Consider the following 23,271-nt stretch of genomic DNA (forward strand, 5'->3'; position numbering starts at 1 on the left):
CGAGGATCATATCACCATGAATTTCTAAAGATAGGAATGCGTAAGCTTCATGACATTCATCAGTTTCGAAGAGAATAACATTAAAAGGTTTTCAGTCCAAAGATGGAGATGAAGCTAGGAAAATGGTGGGGTGCACACCTCCTCCCCAAAAGCTGAGACTCTGTCCAGTTGTTTTGCAAAGCTCTAGTTTCTGTTATTCATGTGTTAAATCAGGCTCATTCCACAGCAAACCACAGCAGTTCCATGGGCCCCCTCTATTCACATGCTGGAGGGCTGCACTCCCTTTCTGAAGAGATTTCCTCATATTAATAAATGGAACAGTATTTCATGCAGGGCAATGAAGGCCCTGTCGCTGGGGATTCCTCAGTGAAGAAACATTCCTGACAAAGTAGCTCAGAACAAGAGCTTCGGCCAAAATCGTGTTCGAGTTTCAAAACAAAAAGTGCTGGCCAAGCAATACGGGTATACATGTGCATGTATTCGAGGTGTATACACATGCGTTGTGTATTGCTCAATCTTTCTTGACAGAAATGTCTTTGCGAATCTAGAACAAGAACAAAGAGACAAAACTGCAACAGACAGATAGTTTACGCTGTCAAATTTGGTACAGAACAAACTGCATCGCGTTCACTGGATCTCATCATACACCTGAGATGAAAAAGCACCATCTGCTCTGATGCCATGTCTCCCCCAAACAACATAACTTCCCGTCGTCATGACTAGTGCTGGTAGGCTCTTATGTAAGCATGTGTTTGAGTTACGGTGGTGAGTGAAGAGAAGTTCTCATAACTCAAGGAGTCTGGCTCCAGAACATTGGAAACATATTAAAAGGAGCTGAACCTGCCCCTCTGGATATCTTCAACAACACTTTACCCAAACATAATCCCAACCGGGAGCCCTAGGCCATATCAGCAGTGATTCATATAAAGATCTAAACCTTCATAACAACCAAGCAGATAGTCATCCATATGCTATTTCGTTACCCATGCTATTTCCTTTTCCTTAACACATGTTCACACCCTGCTAGTGTGACACACTCAAATGCATATGCATAGGCAAGGCTTGCTGTTCAGACACAGGGGACTGCAAATCAAAGTGGTTAAATTACCTAATTGTAACAGTTGCAGCTCATGAGAAGACTGACTCAACTAGTGTGAATGTTGCAGGCCAAATGGGGTCTGCAGAGATAAAAAATAGTCTATTACGTGAAGTGCAAGCCTCCCTTTTCCACTTATTGCTTCCTCTTGGGCAGGTGGCCATTCTCAACCCAATACTGGTTAAAAATGGCCCTAAAATTTTGTAAGTCTTGAACCAGGAGCCATCAACATCAGGGAATGGGGTACATAAATGTTTAACCACCAGGTCACTTACCAAGTTTTCCAAACCGTAATGGCTGGCTAGCTACCACATTAACATTTGGGTTAGAGTTGTTTTAAACAAAATCTATATAAGAACAACAAGAGCAAGTTCATAGAACCGCTCCCTAATAAGCTAATGATATTATTCAGGCTTGTTAAGTGAGGTACTGGATCCCAAGAATTATGCCTGACAGCCAATGCTCTACAGCAGTGGTTCTCAAACTGTGGTACGTGTACCACTAGTGGTATGCAGGTTTCCTTCTAGTGGTACGCGGAGGAATGAAATATGTCTTGTACATGCTTCACACATTTCCAAGTTTACCAAAAATGATGTATATAATATGCCATATATGACATATAGCCTATATTTCTGAGGTAATCTGCCATGATTTTTCTAACTGTGCAGAGTTGTAGCTGCTTTACTGGGCCTACTACGCTACTGTATTTCAATACTACTCATTTTGGTGGTACTTGGAGAGACAAATTTTTTCTAAGGTGGTACTTGATGAAAAAAGTTTGAGAACCACTGCTCTACAGAGTTTGAAAAGAAATTGAACTTGCCTGAACTTGAGATTAATGAAGAGATGCGTCAAGAAAGGTTTATTGTCAACAATAATTCTTCAGTCAGACATTAGCACTCAGTGTTCTAGTCATCAGAAACACAGGCAGCTTGCAATAAGGCTACCAGATACCACCGGCCAAGAACCAGCACCATCTCTGAATAAAAGCAGCATGGGGTGATATTTCAGGTTCGTCCTACAAGATGATTTGTGGCGCAACTGAATGTAAAATGTGTCATACACATGCCCTGAAGCTCATCATCCGACAATGCTTGGGTCTGGCCTATTGCAAAACTGTCTTGCTTCTACTGTCTGTCCTATACAGACGGTGGGCATCAACTGCCAGACAGCAAGTGACATGTCTGCTAAGAACGAAGAGGAAAGAATAATAATTGCCATCATGAAACCATAAAAGATGTTCCAGCACATGATGCTACCCTGTAATATACTTTGTACACCACAATTAATGATCTGCTGTGATTTTTATGAAAACATCCCATTTGGTTTGCATGCTAAAATCTCAATAGGGTACATCATCCAAAAACCGCACAATTGGACTGCAAGAATTTGGATACTTCAAATGCACCATCTTTCCAAGATCCATGACCATATGGTCTACAAGCAGACGGCTGCTGGTCATTCAGACATCGGGCACTGCCACCAGACAGAAGTACTCCATGTGGCAGCACCGGTGACCCCTCTCAGCAGAATGCCCTGAGTCAGGCTGCCAGCCGAGCTACACAATAACGTCTGGCCAGCATGTTTCTTTCAAGGCCAGACAGAATACAGAGTCCACCCAGCCAGACAGTTCTACCACAGTTCAGCCTCCTTCAGGCACACAAGATGGCCTTTGTCTCCATGTCTCAAACAAATCTTTCAGGACGAGGAAAAAATTCCTCTCCCAAAAAAACATTCAATTGATGGCGCCTGATGGCAATGAGGACTTCTCTAAGATTTTCTTCGCCCCTTTTCTCCCATGTTTTTCAGGGATTCACAACAAATCACTCAGGACCACTTACACAAAGTGGCGCAAGGTATGCTGTACATCTTATTGCTCAATGTTGACCAACATGTTTAGATTCAATTCCATTGTGTAGCTAAATGAAGTTAACAAAAACCAATGTCCAGGAATGAGAGTATTCTTGAGCAAACATGGTGTGAGTAGCAAAACGGAGAAAAGGGTCAAGGAGGGCAGTGAGGACATGAGAAGAGCAAGATAAGTCCAAGAACAAATGTGTTTGCTTTCCAGCTCTCTCTCTGTATGAAAAGTGATGCAAAATGGTACCTGTGTGCTTTAATGGAAATACTATCATTTGAAACTGGCCCATTGGTCTGAGTGGTCTGATTTTCTCCCACTCGTGTTGGTTCTGTGTGTATCTATCTCCATCAGTCATAACTTTATTACAGCCAGATGTTACGGGTGCCCTGTCTACTTCCAGATCTGTGGTAATTTTATTATTACTCTAAATCACAAGCCAGTGAGATCAGCCGCAGGAGAAAGGGAGGGGGTGTGGGTCATGCAGGAGAAAATCAGGCGGTTCTTTTAAAGGTAAGACATTGACCCCTTCCATTACTGCATGGGGGGAGCTGCTTCCAAAGAGCAGATGGGGAGATGGGGGCAGTAAATTACAACGATGACTGTGACTGGGTAGAATTTCAACTGCCAAGCGCTTAAAGCTGTAGGGCTATAACATATATCAAATATATTTATATATATAAATAATATATATAAATAAATTTTACCGTGCATATATAATTATGTTAATGCATGCAATTAATTTTGAATATTTAACATGTAAAAAAAATGCAATTAATGCAATTGCAGTTTTTTATTTCCTGTTTTGGCTGATGTGTGTTTAACGTGCAAAGAAACATGGATAAGACCAAGGAAACTCTATTAGTAGGAAAGTTTCAGAATAAAACAATTAATGTTGCATCACCAGGCTATCCTGGGTTTCCTTCAGAGTTTCGAGCAATTTCGGGTGTTTTATTTTTATTCTTTAGACTTTAACTGCAGTTCAGCAGTTCACTTTCATTCAGCAACATATTGTTCATGCCCCATGATAATTATTGGATGAAAATATTAAGTAAGGACTGCTGGAAGAGTGCTGTTTTAATGAAATTTGATACCACATATCGAACGGAAAGAAAAACCTCCGCATTTCATGACTGGGTGCTCCTTTAAGGTAATCAAAAATTGCTGCTTACATGGTAAACTCTTAGTCAGAGTATTATCTTAATCACAAAATTGGAGTATTGGTGTCCATGCAAATGTACTCAGTGAAAGTGCCAGATGTTGTCGCAAGCTTTCAAAGACAGCCCATTCCTCTGCCATTAAGTTGATTCCCTGCGTCGATTACCTTCACATTGCCGTGTCAGAATCCTTTAAAATACCCCTAGGCCACATTGTCCCCCAATAATGTCAATCGACTGGACTGTCTTTGCAACTGGCTAAATGTTAAGGAGGACTAAGCAAAATTGTTTCTACCATAGTTTCCTAGTTGGCGGTTTATTTCGCTGTGTCGACCCCGGATTAATAAAAAAACTAAGCCAAAAAGAAAATGAATTAATATATATCATTACATTTCAGGTGTGCATGCATGTTTGTGTGTAAATATATATATATCTATATATATCTATATATATCTATATATATATATATATATATATATATATATATATATATATATATATACAAACACACACACACACACACACACACAAACACACACACATACACACATATATATATACATATATATATATACATATATATATATATATATATATATATATATATATATATATATATATATATATATATAGATATATATACACACACACACACACACAAACACACACACATACACACATATATATACATATATATATATACATATATATATATATATATATATATATATATATATATATATATATATATATATATATATATATATATATATACACATATACACACACACACACACATATATATATATAAATATATATATATATATATATATATATATATATATATATATATATATATATATATATATATATATATATATATATATATATATATAAGAAATTATCATTAATTAGATTTTTCCCAAATCGCTAATTAGATGGCTGTCAATATAGACACTAGTAAGATGTTTCCTGATTCTCCAATTAATTTTTCAGAATGGTCCCCTGAACTAAATTTCATAATTCTGGAGCTGGAATGTAGACAATGAAAAGCAAATGAAATAACTGCTAAAGGAAGAGCACAACACAGTGTAAAATATGTGGCATTCATTTAGCCAATCACAGTATGCTTGTGTCACCGATATTTCCTATTGTACTGTGTTAGACCCTACTAAAAAGTAGGAAGTAGTTGGGTCAAATTGTTTTAGCTCTTGTATTTTCATTTTGAATTGCCAAGGTGTATGAAATGTGCAATATAAATAAACTTGCCTTGCCTAGTGCAAACCTTTCACACGTTATACCCACCAACAGTTATAGGAAATATTAATTACTTTTACTAATACTGCTTACTGGTTGTACATTAAGCCTCGGGCAATGGACTGAGCAAAAGTCACACTTTCACTCTGTGGCTACATTTTGTTCTGTGCACACTCAAAGTATAATGATTATCTCCCAAAACCTAGCATGGAGGCAGTTTGTTCCTGCTCAAAATATAAAGAGAACCTTGTTGTGTTTTTCTTAGATTTATTAATAAATTATCATTAATACATTTAAGTCTTGGATCTTATCAACATTTCTGTTTACTTGTGCACAAGTAACTATTTTGGATCTGTGCTGGATTGCCATCCAATGTCAACTTGAATCTTGAATCCAGTCAACAGCCATTGGTCTAAACCATGGGGTTCATTAGACTCCAGCATCTTTGCATAATTAAAATGAAAGAGAGAGGGACAACAAGAGCAAAAAATGAACAGCACAAATCTTTCCCACAGCAAGTAACATGAGAGAGCGAGGAAGGGGTGTAAAGCCAGACAGACACCCAGACAGTTGAGTGAGTGCGTGTGCGCATGCAGTATGAGGGAGAATGGTGTTTCTCCTGCTGATCAGACATTGGCCTTGGCACCCAGCACTGAAAACCATGCCAATGTCGGCTGAGCAAATTCCGAGCCCCCGTGGAAAACAACAAACGGGTCTGTTGTTCGGACCCAGATTGCTGTGTGACCATGAAGGACGTAGATTCCATTTTTGTACCGACTGAACCGAGCTGGTCTCTCACATCACTTTTTGGATTAGTATTTTGTTAATGGACTAGCTGAATGGTACTAACTGCATAACTGGCTTTACTCTTTTAGCTCTTCATTAATTTTTCCACAACTTCTCCCTCTCAGTTTGGCTTTGGAGTTTCAACAGTCCAATGATATGCTTACTGATTTCCAGAACTGTAAGGAAAGAAATTCTACTCAAATTTAATCAAAATTGGCTTTAGCTTCTTGTTACATCTGTCTCCTTAAGCAACCTTAATTGCAGCCTTTGGTTAACTTGGCACAATTTCACACACAAGAAGCAGAGAATTAAGCATTATTTTTCATATGGTTGTTGAGATGGTTTGAGTTGTGCGTTGGTTTATTCCGTTTCAGTACAATAGGTCCCCGCTGCCACATTTTTAACCACTTGTATTATTCCCACATTTAAACATCTCAACAGGTCCTAAATTTACTTCTGTCTCATCTTCACAAAGGCAAGAAGAAAACACCATAAATCTAGAAGTCAAACCAATTGGGTTCTTTTGAAATTCTCATTTACAGGCATACAAATCACAACCCTTTCCTCCTGCATCATATTTCGTAATAAAGACTTTTTACTCTTCTTGACCAGTCTCTTTTTACTCTAGTCCAATCAAAACACTGTCGAGAGCCCCGAGCTGAGTCTTTATAAGCTGAACAAAAATATTCCCAAGTTGGACTAGTCATTGGGTAGTCACTAATCAGTCACTAGTTGAGTTCAGTACAACTTGGATAACATGACTAACCATTTTAAGCTATTTTAAATAATATCCTAATTTAGTTTTTCATTTTCTCTTAAAACATTATGACTTTAAGTCATGCATGAATAAATGTCTCTTTTTCAAAACCTTAGGATCTCTATTTTAACTGATCTAGGCGCAAAGTCTAAAGTGCATGGTGCAAAAGCACTAAGGGCATGTTCAAATCCACTTTTGCTATTTTGCTATAAAAATACACTTTGCGCTCCAGCGCATGGTCTAATAGGGTTTTGCTTTTCCTCTTAATAAGTTATGGGTGTATTTTGAACACAACGTGCATCAAACCAAGTCTCACCTCCAATTCCCTTTAATAGTGAATTGTGTTGCACCATGGTGCATTTGCATTTTACATGGCAGACTGTGTAAGTGAAAACTGAAAGTTTTACTAGCAAAAAAAACAAACAGTTTAACAGACCATCTGCAGGGCGAGAAAAAAGAACGAGCCTCCTCCATGTGGCATCTTTACTTTAGTTTTACACTTTACTCCTTTACTTTCGTGGATAAGGAAACGTTGTACACACTCCACTGAAGACATAAATCTACATATTTAATTTCATTTGTTAGGCGCAAAGATTTGTTTGAAAATTATTTCTAAATTCTGTTCTAATTTTTAACAAACTAATGAAATGAGCAATAATAATGAAGTGTGGTCAAACAACTGAATTATATCCAAACACACGTCCTATTCTTAAGCCCCATATGGTGATGCATCCGTCTCGAAAACCCAGCAAGTGGACAAATCTAAACAAGTTTTAATAAAAACCAATTTAAATATGCATATAATAAATAATACTGCAAACAATAATAACATTATACAAAAGCAAATTGTCATAAATAAACTAAAAAATCCCCTTGTTTTATGTTTATGTAGAAAATAAGTTTTTGTATTATTTTAATCCTTTACTTTTTTTTCATATGTGAAGATATTTGTGTATTGCTGTAAATCCTGTGTGTATTCAGCAATGTGTATGTGTTTTGGACTCACATAGGCACATAACTAACTCGCTCTGAGCTGGACTTTAGACCAGCTTTTAGCTGGCCTATTGCTAAGTCTATTCCAGTTCCTCAAAATAGCAACGGGCCAACAATGTGCCTTAACACACCTCCTTTTTAGACCAGAACACCCATGAGTCCACAAAGGGGTGCAAATGATTTGCAGCTTAACCAACGTGGCGCAAAACATGAAAATTAGGGTTGTGCTTGTCTAAAAATAGCAACAAATCGTGCTAAATGTGTTGCGCCTTTTTGCGCCAGGTGTGTGATAGGGCCCTACCTAATTGTCTACCTAATCGAAAACTACCTAATCATCCTGCAACCAGTCTATAAACTCTTAATTAAGAAAAAAGATGCTCGGATTGATACTTGATATTCAGAAGAAGTAAATCAGGTCATGTAACAAGTCAACTTCTGGCAAACAACCACACTACACCTAGATTCAGTGCACTCTTAATTGACTAATATAAATGGAAATAAAAAAATAATACAACATGCATGAATACAAAACGTCCATTTGTTTTTGAAAATCAATCAATCAGTCAATCCTTTTTCTAGTTGTATTTGTATACAACTTAAAATACCTGCTCATACCTGCTTTGGATTATTAATCATTAAAAATGTTTATGCTGTTAAATATAATAACTTCAACTCACTAAATACTAAGATGCCATAGAATGTATTGATACAATATGTTACCCTGTTCTCTAATATGTAAATAGAAGGTATGCTAAGGTACAGTAAGTGCAAACATTTTTAGAAAGGAAGGCACTTGCCTTAATATGACAATGATTAGTTTTGACATATTTGGAAGGATCATGAATATCAATGAGCTCTGCTCTGACGCTCCAACAGTTCATGTCAGTTACTTTGGTGTGGTTTGAATGTATTTAAAACCACCACATAAACAGATGGGTTTTTAAAGTTTAATGGCACTCTCGCACTAAAAAAAATGGACACACTTTACAAGGTTTCTTTAGCTCATATATTTACTAACATGAACTAATTAAGATATTACTTGTACAGCATTTATTAATCATAGTTTAACATTTACTAATGCATTACTAACATTCCAAATTCATGCTTGTTAACATTAGCTGTAGCAGTCACTTTATTCTGTTTCATTCTGGTTTCATTGTAAAAAAAAATCTCCTATTGTAACACTAAGGCCCAATCCCAGTTCTATTTTGTACCCCTACCCCTTCTCCTTGGCCCTTAAAACAGAGTGTGAAGGGGAAGGGCTTCAAAATTTACCTCTTGAAACAGGACACCCCTATAGAATATAGCACTATCATATGTCACCGTGATCTCTTGCTTCATATGAGATCAGACCATCGCGACTTCTGTATTGATTCCAGTTGTGTTATTTTTTGGTATTTATCTTCAGGAAATCACTGGAGGCATATATTTTGTTATCATAACGATCTAATGTGGCAATAAGATCGTAACTGTACTGTGCATTTACACATTGGTCATATTCATCTATGCAAACACACAAAGCAGGCACTGTAAAAAGCTTATTCACAGCCACTAGCCCTTTCTGACAGGGGATTCGAGTGTCATCGAGGGACAAAATATTGTGAGTCTACTATATGGGAGTTATTATTATGGATTATAGATAGCAAAAATACTCATTTGTGCATCTTCTCACTTCCGGATGCAGCTATACTGCCGTTGTGGCTGGTGTATTCTGGGAAATTTTCTTACCCCTTGGTTTTAAGTGTGGTCCTGAAAAATCTCTGTTCTAAGGGCTATCTACCCATTCTCCTTAGCCCTACGCCTTTAAGCTAAAGAGAATTGTAATGGGAAGGGCTAAGGGGTAGAATTGGGACTGGGCCTTAGAAATCCCTAACTGTATAATAAATGTATTGTTGTAATGTAAATGCACAATAACATTAACTAAAACAGCCTTATTGTAAAGTGTTACCAGAAAAATCAAGAGCTATGTGACATGACATGATACATAAATGTTCATTAAACACTTATGTTCAGCCATTTAAATGTGTTTGTTGCCTCATTACAAACATACAAGTCAAAATACATATAACACATTATATATACATTAAACTAACAAAAAACAACTTGGACTAGGAAACATTGTGACCAATCAAACATTACCTGGGGCATGCGCAAAGACAAATCAATCCTAATAAACTATACTATATAACATAAATGAGTCTACATGAAAATATGCCTGTATTTTTCACAAGGGCACAATGGGATATTCATAGCTGGGGGTCCCTGGCAATAACATGTTTGAAACCCTTAACGAAGATTACTTAGTACCCTTAAAAGTATCGACATCTTTATTGGAATCAAATGCATTATGAAACTTTTATCCTGGGCAAGACAGATGATCCATCACAGTTCACACCCTGAAATATAAAACAAAACAGGTTGATGCTGGCGTGAAGGGCCACTTCCATGCAAACTCGAATGTGAAGCAGACCGCCATATGATATGAGCAATTTATATCTGGCAAAAATGAATAACGATCTGAAATATCTCTGCAGGCTAGCATGTGCAGATTAAGTGGTATACAGGGACGATTGTATTTCAAGACAACATTTAACAGCAAGACAGTTTTGAAGTGTTAAAAAAAAAAACTCTAAAGACTTATAGACCACATATTCAGCAAATGCAGCCCTACAAAAAAATGCTATATACTTCTTACTGGCCACTTTTTTAGATACACCTTGATAGACACCTTTTCTTTAAGAACTGCCTTAATAGGTTAAGGCATAAATTCAACAAGGTACTAAAAACATTTCATATTTACCATATTGACAAAATAACATCACTCGGTTTCTGCAGATTTTCAAGCAGCACATTAGTGATGTAAATCTCCTATTCCAGCACATTCCAAAGAAGCTCTACTAATTTGAGATGTGGTGACCATGGAGGTTATTTGAGTTAAGTAAAGTCATTATGGAATGTTCAAGGAACCAGTTTGAGAGCAATTGAACTTCATGACATTGTGTGCCTGCTGGAGGCATCACATGATGAGTATAGTGTAGTGATAGAAGAATAGACAAGACAACATCTATGTTAAGTTAGGATATGAATTTTGGCCAGCCTGGGCATTTTATGGTCTACCTTGTTCTAAAGCTATAATCTACACTTCCTGAATAATTTAAAATGGGTCACACACTGGGTCAAGACAAACTGCGCCAAATTGCAAAATGCAAAGCCAAATATGGTCAATTCTTTTTCCCCCACAATTTTTATTTTCTCCAAACTCAGCAAGATTCATCATACAATTACAGATCAATACAGCTAAATAATGATAAAATGATTGATGACATGTACTGTATAAGCACACTCTCTACAACACAATATGCAGCAACTCTAAAACAAACACACAAATGCCATAGTCATCCAAATGGATATGCACACAATAATATCACAGGTATACAGAATGATATTCAAAATGAAGTCAATTATCAATCCAAACTAACTAGAAAAAGCATTACTTCTAGAGGAACAATATATTCAGGACTTTATAAACATTTCACTTGAAATAAACTAGAAGAGGACCCCAAGTTTTATGGAAATCAGTAGAAGTTCCTTTCATTGCATGTCTAATTTTATCCTGGAGCAGAGATGCTCAAACTAAGGTCTGCAGGCCAAAGTTGGCTCATGGTAACATTCGATTTGGCCCACCATCCCATCTGAGAAGAGATATAAGAGAAGAATAATGGTGAAGGTTTCAAATTTAACATAACCTATGTTTGTTAGTTTGATGACCTACAAAAAAGCAAACTGAAATTAAATATTTTAATTAAATGTGAATTAATGTGATTTTTTTTAAAAGATCATGAAACCCTTAAACACTTTTTTTTTTAGATGTTGACATATACAATTTATTTGTGTGGCATGTTGCTAAAACCACACTTATAGGACACACACTATTGAGTGTAAAATTTTTGTAAATAAAAAAAGCTTCATTAAACTTTATCGTGTTATAAATGAGACTGTTGAAATGTTTTATTGTATTATAAGTAGAGTAAAATAAATTGTCATTTTTTTTCTATTTATTTTTACATATTATTAAATTAGGAAGTTACTATGGCAAATAATATAAAATAGTTTATTTAGCTTTGGCCCACTACCGTCAATCAAAAGAAAAGGTTTAGGCACTGGTCTGAAAAACAGTGTAGGGAATTTCTAATTTAGTAAAATTGAAAGTGTGATTGGTTGATAAATTATTTTAGTTATTGAATATTGAACTGGTGTGTCTAAGATGTGTTGTGGTGTGTTCTGAGTGTATAAATCTATATTAAAACAGGCAAAATTTATGTCATGAGGGTACATTTTCACAAAAAAAAAAGTTTATTATACCATAAGAATTTGATAAATGATTTTAGTTGGAAAAAGATGCTAAAATTGTTTTAAAAAATTATTAAATTATGTTTAAATTATTATTATTATTATAAAATTAACAGCAATTATTTGGCATATATATGTATATATAAAATTGTTTTACAATGCAAATATAAAAAACTACATACAAAAACATAAATTAAGCATACAATGACAATGATATTATTTACTAATAATTTTCAGTTGTTCTCCTTTGGTGGCTCAGTGGTTAGCACTGTCGCCTCACAGCAAGAAGGTCACTGGTTCAAGTCCTGGCTGGGCCAATTGGCATTTCTATGTAGTGTTTGCATGGTCTCCCCTTGCTCGCATGGATTTCTTCCGGGTGCTCTGGTTTCCCCCACAGTCCAAAGACATGTGCATTAGGTGAATTGAATAAACTAAATTGTCCGTAGCATATAAGTGTGTATGAATGAGTGTGTATGGGTGTAAGGGCATCCACTGCATAAAACATATGCGGGAATAGTTGGTGGTTCATTCCGCTGTGGCGACCTCCGAAATAGAGACTAATCCGAAGGAAATTGAATGAATAAATGTTCTCCTTTGTACCCGACTAGCCGCCACGCAATATACAAAATCTAAAGCAGAATAACATCCCTTCTTAAAAATGAAAACAGAAATTCCTTGCCAGATTCGATAAAAAAAATAAAAACCATTAATGGCTGCAACCTCATCTCATCCATTATAATGACCAAAAAATATTTGACCAGTTCTGTTTTCTTGCACTGTGGATCTTTTCTTCTTTCAACCAAATGCCCATAGGAGGTCCAAGAGATCTGATCCAGTTTGAAATCGATTGAGAGCAATTTAATGGAAAACAAGCTGGTCAGGTCCGATCTTGTGTAACCCAAGTTGTATCTCCAGCAAGGAGAGCGAGCGTCGCTGCCAACTGAAAAGCCCCGTTTTGACACACATCAGTGAACTGGGATGTGTTATTCTCCAAAGGCAGATATTTACTGCTCACTCAGGACCACTTCTTGGCCAGTTAATTAGCGCTCTGTGCATTGGGTGATACCCTGCAGCTCGCGGACAGATTTCTCCACTCTGAGCAGATGTGCGCGCATGCATGCTAACACATGGACACACAAACCAACGCGCATTCTATCAGCCAAATAACACACAGACACCAAATCATTCAGGAAAAGACGCACAGGCTGAGTAACCCAATCCTCCAAACATAAAAGTGACAAGGGGACCATTAAAATAGAAATGTGACAGCAGAGACATGCCGCACATTCCGACTGTTTGCCATTACTAACAGCAGTCAGCAATTCGTCTTAATTTTGATGCCACTCGCTTTTGAAATGATGTTTGAATGAATCTCAAATGCAGCGATCGGTAAAATGAATACACTCTTATGAGATGGGACAACAGCTGTAGTGTTTCTCCACACCACCAGTATTTTTGGGCTCCCAACAACACAAAGACTTATTGTCAGGAAAGCCTGAGAAAGTGGGTAAGCTGGGTGCTGCAGATCTGTGGGAGAATGTCTTGTGGCCTGTCAGTGTTTGCAAACAACAAGCATATCCTCCAAGAATAAAAAACTGCAGCCACGCAACACCACCTCAATTGAAGCATTGTCCTTTGGCGTTATTGTTTAATATCTACATTCTCAAAGAAAATTTGTGCGATTTTGACCAAAAATATGTGTTTGTTTTTTTTTTGAATAATGAAATCTTAGCTATGTTTTTTAATATATATAAATAATCATGGTGCTAAAACTGCTAGTAGCTGACAGCACGTCTGTCTTATTGAGTGATTCAATTAAATATTAAAAATGGGACAAATGTTATGTCTGATTAAAAAATTATAATAATAAATAAAAAATTATATATACAGTTGAAGTCAGAATTATTAGTCCCCTCTGTTTATTTTTTTCCACAATTTATATTTAACTAAGGGAAGATTTTCCCAACACATTTCTAAACATAATAGTTTTAATAACCCATCTCTAATAACTAATTGATTTTATCTTTACCACCATGACAGTAAATAATATTTTACTAGATATTTTTCAAGACACAACTGTACAGCTTAAAGTGACATTTAAAGGCTTAAGTATGTTAATTAGGTTAACTAGGCAGGGTAGGGTAATTAGGCAAGTTATTGTATAACGATGGTTTGTTCTGTAGACTGTCGAAAAATAATAAAGCTTAATGAGGCTAAAAATATTAACCTTAAAATGGCTTTAAAAAATTAAGAACTGCTTTTATTCTAGCCAAAATAAAACAAATAAGACTTTCTCCTGAAGAAAAAATATTAACAGACATACTGTGAAAATATCTTTGCTCTGTTCAACATAATTTGGGAAATATTTCAAGATAAATTCAAACGGGGGCTAATAATTTGGACTTCAACTGTAGAAACACAGTATAACAGTATAAAGATATTTTTACTTAGAGCTGTCAAACTGAAAATTTTTGTTCTGTTTAAAAAGGCCCTGACATACCGAAATCATTGACTGTCAGCTGGCTTTTGCAGTGGATTCTGCAATGTAGATACTACAATAATTGGACCCCTTTGGGTGATTTTTGGAAAACTGAGTATATTGAATAAGTATCAGTTAGTGAGAGAGAATACAGCTCATTTTATGTTCACTTTAGCAAACAAGTAAGTGCAAAATAATAAAAGCCACAGTAAAAAAGCAAGCAATAAGTTCATGAACGAAAGTAAATTCTGCTAAATTCATTCACCCAAAACGTAATTCCAAACCTGTATTTATTTAACTGGAAAACAAATGCAAAATCAAATACAGTGTACTTTTAGCAATTCTACCAATCTTTGGGACTCTGCTATTAAGGTTTGGAATGAGATGATGATCACTAATATTTGAGAAAACCACAGCATGACATTGTGGTAGTTAAAATCTAAATGATAATGTGATACACACAAAGTGAGTTTTAAGTTAGCTTATGCACCAATCGGGCAGCAGACTTGTCCTAGTGTTTGAGCAGTTTGATGATGGGAAGTATTAGGGGAGTATTAAGTGAGTGCAAAGTTACTGCTTGTACAGACTTGGCGGCAGGTTTGTTTTGGCGTTTGGCCAGCGTGAGGAAGGGAAGTGTTAAGCGAGTATTAGGTTACCTCTTGTACAGAGCGGGCAGCAGGTTTGTCCTGGTGGTTAGCCAAAATGAGGAAGGGAAGTGTGCAGAGCTGCGGATGCTGCAGGGCCGAGTGGAGCTCTGTACGCGCCACCTCCAGATCCTCCTCCGACGAAGCGCTGTCCAAAACAAACACCACCCCCTGAGAGCCCTGGTAGTACCGGCTCCAGTACTTCTTAATTGAGTCTGCTCCTGCAACACAAAACACATAAATTCACACCGTCACGATCGCAGCGAGGAAGTCATAACATTTAATACACACATTAACCCCTTCACCGAAAAAAGGTGGTTTTCCTGCAGGACTTAAATCAGATGGTGCCCATGGCGAAAACAACTACAAAAAAAAAAAGGACGAGGAGAGGTTCAGGAAAACGTTTGGCAACTACGTGAGAAGCGTATTTCGACACAGTATCAGTTTGAACATTGCTGGAATGCATTTGGTGAGGACCCCGAACTCCTTTCAAAAATCATTGCGGATATTGCATTATGTATTTTTATGACTTCAAGAGCTCATGCCAACTTGCACTCCCGCTCAGGGAGGCCTGTGGGAAAAGCCGTGTCCAAATGAAGAGCGTTCAACGCAACTGCGTTTCTTTAAAGTCGACCCTGAGAGCATATTAAAATGGTTTCTTCTGATGGCCAGTCTACAGCACAGTTCAAATGGGCCCACTTTTACAGTGAACATATGGTTTCTCTTGTGCACAGCAATTTGGGGGTACAAAAATGTGGCCACCAAGACACACAAGCGCAGCATGGCTTTGGTTAAAGTGAGTCACTGCGGGGCCTGTACCCTAACCGTGAAAAAAACAGAGCCCGGTTTGTCTATACCTCATGCGCCTGTGAGTTTTCTGAATGGAATTCGCACATTAATTACCAGCGCGCTGCGTGTGTGCATCATCTCCTGTGATGACAAGCCCAGAAAAAGTAGCTCTGATTGCATCTCAAAGCGTGAAATATTAAAATCAATGCTATTTGAAAAGGTGGCGTCTTAAATCAATGCCAGAGAGTAATCGACAGCTTTATTCGAAGCTCTTGAAGTTCAGCCAAAGCGTATAAGCTGTTTGCCTGACACTAAGCAGCTGTGCGATCCCCTCGCTAAACACACTGGACGTGAGTTTAATGGTTCCACTTCCAAACTTCTGAGCCTTTGTCACACCACAAATTGAGCTCTTAGTCATGCCTCGCCAAATTATCGACGCTAAAACTTGTTCTAGAGGTCTCGGTTTAGACTCCCCCTATCAGATTGAGTTTCAGAGCTCGACGATATCATCGCTGTGTATGATGTACAATGTAATGCTTCCAGTTCTCATTAGGTATTATCCACTGCGGTATTCAGCAACAGCTTTCCAACCGCTGACATGCGAGCCTGACAGCAACAGCAAACACACTTTGCGATAGCCGGCCAAAGAAATAATAATGTTTTCCGCAGATGTTTAGACAATTTGTGACTCACAATAAATATTTAGGATCCTCACAGACAGGCCATGTCCGAGGCTGACTCATCTAATTAAGCAGCGTTTGATCTGCTGTTGCCATTTGAGCAAGCATTATTAAATATTAATGCACAATGGTTTAGCTTGATATTTCTTTCCTATATGGTGTGGCTTTTCCAAAACACAACAGTCATTAATGTGTGTCAACACTGCCATTAGCTCAAAGTCTCCATCTACTGGCTGTGAAAACACAAAAGCCACAACACTGGGAGGTCTGGGGGAGCTTTGAAAAGCAGCGGTGTACTTTCATTCTGACTGCGTAAACATGTGGATTAAGACCAAAACAATGTGACGGAACAAAACAGCATTTATCAGTAACGGGCCGGTGCATTACAATCTCATGTGATAATGCAAGTAAAGCACATTTTCGCAGAAATCATTACATCATGGCTGGGGTCCAGAATAACAAAGAGAGAGAGAGAGAGTGTGTGCTAAGTGCTTTCAGATGGCCGAAGCGAGATGGTGAATGTGAGCATGTGGGGCTCCCTTCTCTTGGTGGTGCGGCTGGCAGATTGCACAGGGTGTCATCGTGACACTGATGGGAAACGCGCACAGACAGCGCGGCGCTTTGAACGTCTTCCTGAGATCACTCACGGAGACCCAAAACACGGGCCAGACGGGCAGACCAACCAATAACATACGAGACGAAAAAAAGGTAAACCGTCTCAATGGCTGTGGCGGAAACGATGGGAGAGCCGGTGTGTCAAGCCGGCATACAACCTCCATCAATAAAGTGTGACATGAGCCTTCCGCGTCAGGTTCAAGGTTAATGTCCCAGCCGTAACCCTACACTGATGTTTTGGGGGAAAAAGCGGTCGCGCTCCGCAGGCCCCTGACACCGAGCTGAACTTGTCTGAGGTCTGGAGGAAAGGTTTCCAAAGTGCTTAAAAGGAAAATAGGGCATAATTAAACCGGTTTTCAAGGTGATTTCAGAGGTTCATCAATTTCAAGGCAACTTTCCAATGTGGGCTGTTTCTCACTAAAATTATAATGAGAGTCCAAGTCTTAAGATCTGTTCACGTCAAGCATGATAACTTTAAATAAAATGTTTAACATAAATACTTGAATGATAAAGATAAGGTTTTAAAAATGCTTCCGATGACAAAAACAACAAAAGAGTTATAGAGAAACGATATTCTTGGGATGACTTTCAGAACAAATTATTTCTTAGCTAATAAATGCTAAAATGCTGACAGCCAGTCGGGATCCAACTAAAAATAAAGACAAGCTTGTGCAATTTAAAGCTACAGACGACATTTTGGACAAGATAACTGCTTGATGTTAAGCCCTCTTCAAATATTATTTAAAGATAATGACTATTTAGTAAACGATTGGTTATATACTATAAAAGAATGACAAAATGGCAGTTTAGTCAGTCAGAGGTGCGTTTCCCAAGGCCATTGTTAGCCAACTAAGGTCACATATTTTGTCGTTACAAGCATAGTTTGTTGATTTGCCATTTCCCAAATCTGTCACTCCAATGAACATTCGCAAACTGCGTCGCAAACTTGAGCACTTGCAACCACACCCCTGGAGCTGTAGTCGGAAACATACTGTAGTTCCTTGCTGTGTTCTATTCCCAAGTTCCTGGCTGTGTTCTATTCCCACTTATCCCCCTATGCTCTATTCATTTAGAACATTTTAACATGCAAAGTTGGAATTATTAAAAAAAAAAAAAGCATTAAAGTCATCTCTCTTAGGTGTAATTTGCTTTCAAACTATTTTTACAGTTCAGTTTTAGCGATCTTTATGTTTACAATGGCGCTGCCTTCGCAGTGCACTTTGAAAACATTTATGTCAGTTTGAACACAGCCTCAGGTGACTTATTAATTAAAAGCGAAATATTTGATACGTCTCCAAAGCTTGTGAAAACAAAAATCACACATTAATTCTTTTAATTTATAGTAGGTTATTTATTAAGTATCTGTACTGTATATGACATGAGTCTGCTGGTTAGAACTTTCTGTTGTGGCTTACAAGTGTAAATTTGTAATTTGACTTTTCTAAAATAAATAAATAAATAAACAATATCCTACTTAATAACAATAATAATAATAATAATAATAATAATAATAGTAAAATAATAATTAAATAGTTAAATATAGTTAAAAAATAATAATCGGTATGTGTGTTCACTCCTTCTGTGATTATTTCAATAAATTGATCTTATTGTGTCTTTTTCCCATTTCAGTTTTCCATTGGTTGATTTGGTGATATCAGACTCTTTTTTTTTCTGGGTTTTTCACCTTTATTGGATAGGACAGTAGAGAATTTACAGGAAAGCATGGGGAGCAAAGAGAGGGGAAGGATCAGCATAGGACAGCGAGGCGGGAATCGAACTCAGGTCGACGTTAGCACCCGAGTGCATGTGTTGAAACACTAACCACTACACCACTGGCGCTGACGATGTCAGGCTTTTAAAACAGAGGGAAGCAGATTTCTCACTCTCGCTCATTCCTCTACGTCACTACGACTTCTGACAGCTTTTTTTGTTGTGTTCTCCTTTAAACTTTCTTTTTGACTTTAGTTGCTTTAGGTTTGCTTGATTATTTATTTATTATATTTTTGAGCTTTCCATTTCTTGTAATTTCGGATTATTTTGCTGATTCTTTTATTTTAATAAATAATTCAGTTGGATCACTTTGGCTGTTGTTTATTTATGTCTCGTTGCCTTAGGATGAGGGGTCTTGTTTGAGCAGGGAACGTAACAATGACTAATAGTTGTTTTAAAATTATTTATTAAAAAGTGTTTAATTCTGTAAACCGAAAAATGTTGTCAGAATATTTTTTTGCATAAAACAACTAATGAAAACATTAATTGTTCTGAGGTGCATTTCTGAAAAACATTGTTAGCCAGCTAAAGTTGCAAGTTCTGTCGTTTTTAAACATAGTTTGTGAATTTGGTGTTTACCAAATTCATTTTTCCAACGAACATCTGCAAACTGCATCGCAAATTTGTATGCTTGCATTTACACCTCTGGATTTGCAGTTAGAAGCATAGTTCCTGGCTGTTGTCTATTCCCAGTTATGCGCCCTATGCCCTATTCGTTTAAAATGGTTTAACATTTAAACTGAATCATTTAAAAAAAAAAAAAAAAAAAAAAGAAACATTAAAGTCATCTCTCTTGCATGTAATCTGCTTTTAAAGTATTTTTTACAGTTCAGTTTTAGCGATAATGAATTGAAAAATCTTCGTCAAACTGTAAAAGTGGAATAAAAAATAAATAAACAATATCCAACTTAAGAATATTAATCATTATTATAATTATTAAGTAGAAGATTTTCTTTTCTTAATAAATAGACAACTGTAAATTACAACTATTAATGATTTATATGATTTATAGAAGAGATTAGAATACGCTTTAATTAAGTGGTTTTCTGTTTTAATAGAATATGAAATGCTCTCAATGACATTTGTAAAGGAAACATATATAGTTCCTATATGTTCCATTTACATATATTTCAATTAATATGCAAATTGAGTTGTTTTTACTAAAACTAATATTGGAATTTCTTTATGTGTGTGTTGAAAACAATAATTTGCACAAAAATAATAAGTTTTTTTTTTTTCTAAAGGAAATCAGAGCAAATCACACTTGTCCTCAGGTCTTTACACTGGCTCCCAGTTACATTCAGAATAGAGTTTAAAGTATTATTACTTGTCTATAAAATCACCAAATGGCCTAGAACCTCAATACATTACAGATATGCTCACTGAATACAAACCTAACAGATCACTCGGATCATATAAACTACAAACTCCAAGGGCTCTATTTTGATGGTCCATGCGCAGAGTGCAAAACGCAGGGCGCAAACGCTTTCAGGGCGTGTCAGGACGCGTTTTTGCTAATTTAAGGATGGGAAATCTGCCTTGCGCCGCGGCGCATGTTCTAAAAGGGTTGAGTTTATTTTCTTAATGAGTTATAGGTGTGTTTTAAGAATAAACCAATTAGAGTCTCATCTTCCATTCCCTTTAAGAGTCAGCTGCGTCGTGCCAAGAGCGCATTCGCTATTTACAGGACGCAAAGTAAGTCTAAGTGGAAAAAATGAGCATTTCACAAGCAAACAGTTAACAGTTAACAGTTTTTTAACAGAAAACTGTTAAACAGAGCATCTACTGCGTGAGAATGAGAGATAATGGATCACTTTCACTCTTGGATAGGGAAACCTTTATGCACAGACATCAATTAGTCTATAAATAAATACTTTTTTTTTGTTAAGCGCAAATATTAGTTTCAAAACTATTTCTAAATTCAGTTCTAATTTCCAGCAAACGAATAAATGAATAATAATAACAAAATGTGCAAAAAAACCTGAGTTATATCCTAAAACACATGCTGTGCCCCATATGGTCTAAAACCTGACAGGTGGGCAAATCTAAGCTTGTTTTTAAAAAAAAAAATTATAAATATGGATATAATAAATAATACTGCTAATAATAATAACATTATACAAAAGCAAATTGTTATGAATGAACTGAAAAAGCCTCCCGAGATGAAGAGGACATAAAAGCAGTGGTTTTTCATATTTATGTAGGCAAGAAAATAATATGTTTTGTAATATTTTAATCCTTTATATTTATATTCTATATTCTTATTATATACTATATATATACTTAATATTTACATTTTTTCATATGTAAAGATATTTGCCTATTGCTCTCTTGTGCGTATTAAGCAGTGTGTAAGCGAGGCGCAACTCTGCGCTGGAGTTTAGACCGGGTTAGTTTTGGTCTAATGAAAAATCTATTATAGTTTCTCAAAATAGCAACGCGCCAGCGGTCCGCCTCAGAACGCCTTCCTTTTTAGACCAGAACGCCTATGGGCGCAAAAATGAGTGCTAATGCATTTGCTATTTAAACAGCGAAGCGCAACGCCTCAAAACGACTCTTGCGCCAAGCTGAAACTACCAAAAGACTACTGCGCCACACCTTGTGCCACACTGCGCCGGGTGTATGATAGGGCGCCAAGAGTTCAGTCAAAGCAGGGTGAATCTGCTTTCAGATACTATGCACCTCACTGCTAGAATCAGCTACCAGAAATGATCAGATGTGCTCCAACATTAGGCACGTTCAAATCAAGACTGAAAACACATCTGTTTAGCTGTGCCTTTACTAAATGAGCACTGTGCTACATCTGTCAGGTCGCACTATAGTGTCTTTCTTTTCTTTTTCATTCTTTTATAACCCGTTTTTACATTTTCATTTGTTTTTAATCATTTTTATTATTTGTTTTATTTTCTTATTCTTGTGTTTTTTATTCTTGTTTATGTAAAGCACTTTGAATTGCCACTGTGTATGGAATGTGCTATATAAATAAACTTGCCTTGCCTAAAAAGTTGTTACTCCACCCAATTTACAGCATCATTATGGACATTTTACGTTATAGCCAACATGGTTCAAACGATGAATCTGCGACAAAGCAACTACGGTTTTAGAAAACACTTGTCACTATGTCATTCGTTTTCTAAACAATGCATCGCACTATGGCATTTCAGCCATGAATTATGTCATTGTTTGGGAAAAGCATCCCTGAACAATTGTAATTCTCTCTCTTTTTTTTAAAGGCTCTAAATAGCAGCATTTTTATTAAAAATTTGAAGGAAATGCTATTACACCTTTAAACAATAAAACAAATATTAACATGGAAATCATTTTTTCATTTTGGGTGCACTGTTCGATCGAAAAAGTGGCATTAACCTTTCTTTAACCTTATATTTCAATGCACATGGCAAAGGTGAATACAGCATTTTCGGTTTCTCATCACCCACCTATGCCTCCTTTCCCCCAGGATTCCCAGCATCCCCAACACCCTCTTGTTCTCGTCATCACTCACTCATTTTAAAGACATATTCAAAGCTGCAGCCCATCACTCATACGAAAAGGGGAAACGAGGGCCAACATGGTTCTGGGTTCATTGAGCGAGTGACATCTGAAACATTTCCTTTGCGTGCTGCATCCAAGCACTGGTGTTTCCTGGGGTTTCAATTTACCTTGAAGAAAAAACTATTAGTCATCAAAGAAATGAGCTTGTATCCTTTCTGGTGGGGTCCTTGTGTAACATCTGTGTCAAATAACATTTATCTTCTCCGTGCTGTGTCAGATGATGCATTGCCAAAGTTTACTTTTTTCAAAGATCGCATGTGAAATTAAAGTTCGAAATATGACTACAGATGTGTTCGCAGATATTCAATAATGGGTCAATGATATAATGCTTTTTTGGCTGGTTCTATTTATTTATTCCTTCGTAGAGTGACTTGAATGCACTTCTTGCATTGCAAAAGTCTGCTATCAGATGGACTTTTACTCCATAAAGACACATTAAATTGATTGAAAGTGAAAGCAAAGACACTAATAATTCATAATAATAATTA

General features: G+C 36.8%; 1 protein-coding gene across 6 annotated transcripts in view; it reads right to left on the reverse strand.

Moving 5' to 3' along the window:
• Positions 1 to 23,271, reverse strand: part of arl15b (ADP-ribosylation factor-like 15b) — an 84,539-nt gene that overhangs the window by 16,867 nt on the left and 44,401 nt on the right. For all 6 annotated transcript variants that reach the window (XM_005155621.6, XM_005155620.6, XM_073914439.1 and 3 more), the window contains one exon: positions 15,390 to 15,598. In XM_005155621.6, the coding sequence (XP_005155678.1) occupies positions 15,390 to 15,598 (209 nt within the window). The remainder of the gene's footprint in view (positions 1 to 15,389; positions 15,599 to 23,271) is intronic.

The sequence above is a fragment of the Danio rerio genome, chromosome 10 (genome assembly GCF_049306965.1).
Source record: "Danio rerio strain Tuebingen ecotype United States chromosome 10, GRCz12tu, whole genome shotgun sequence".
NCBI classification, from domain to species: Eukaryota; Metazoa; Chordata; class Actinopteri; order Cypriniformes; family Danionidae; genus Danio; species Danio rerio.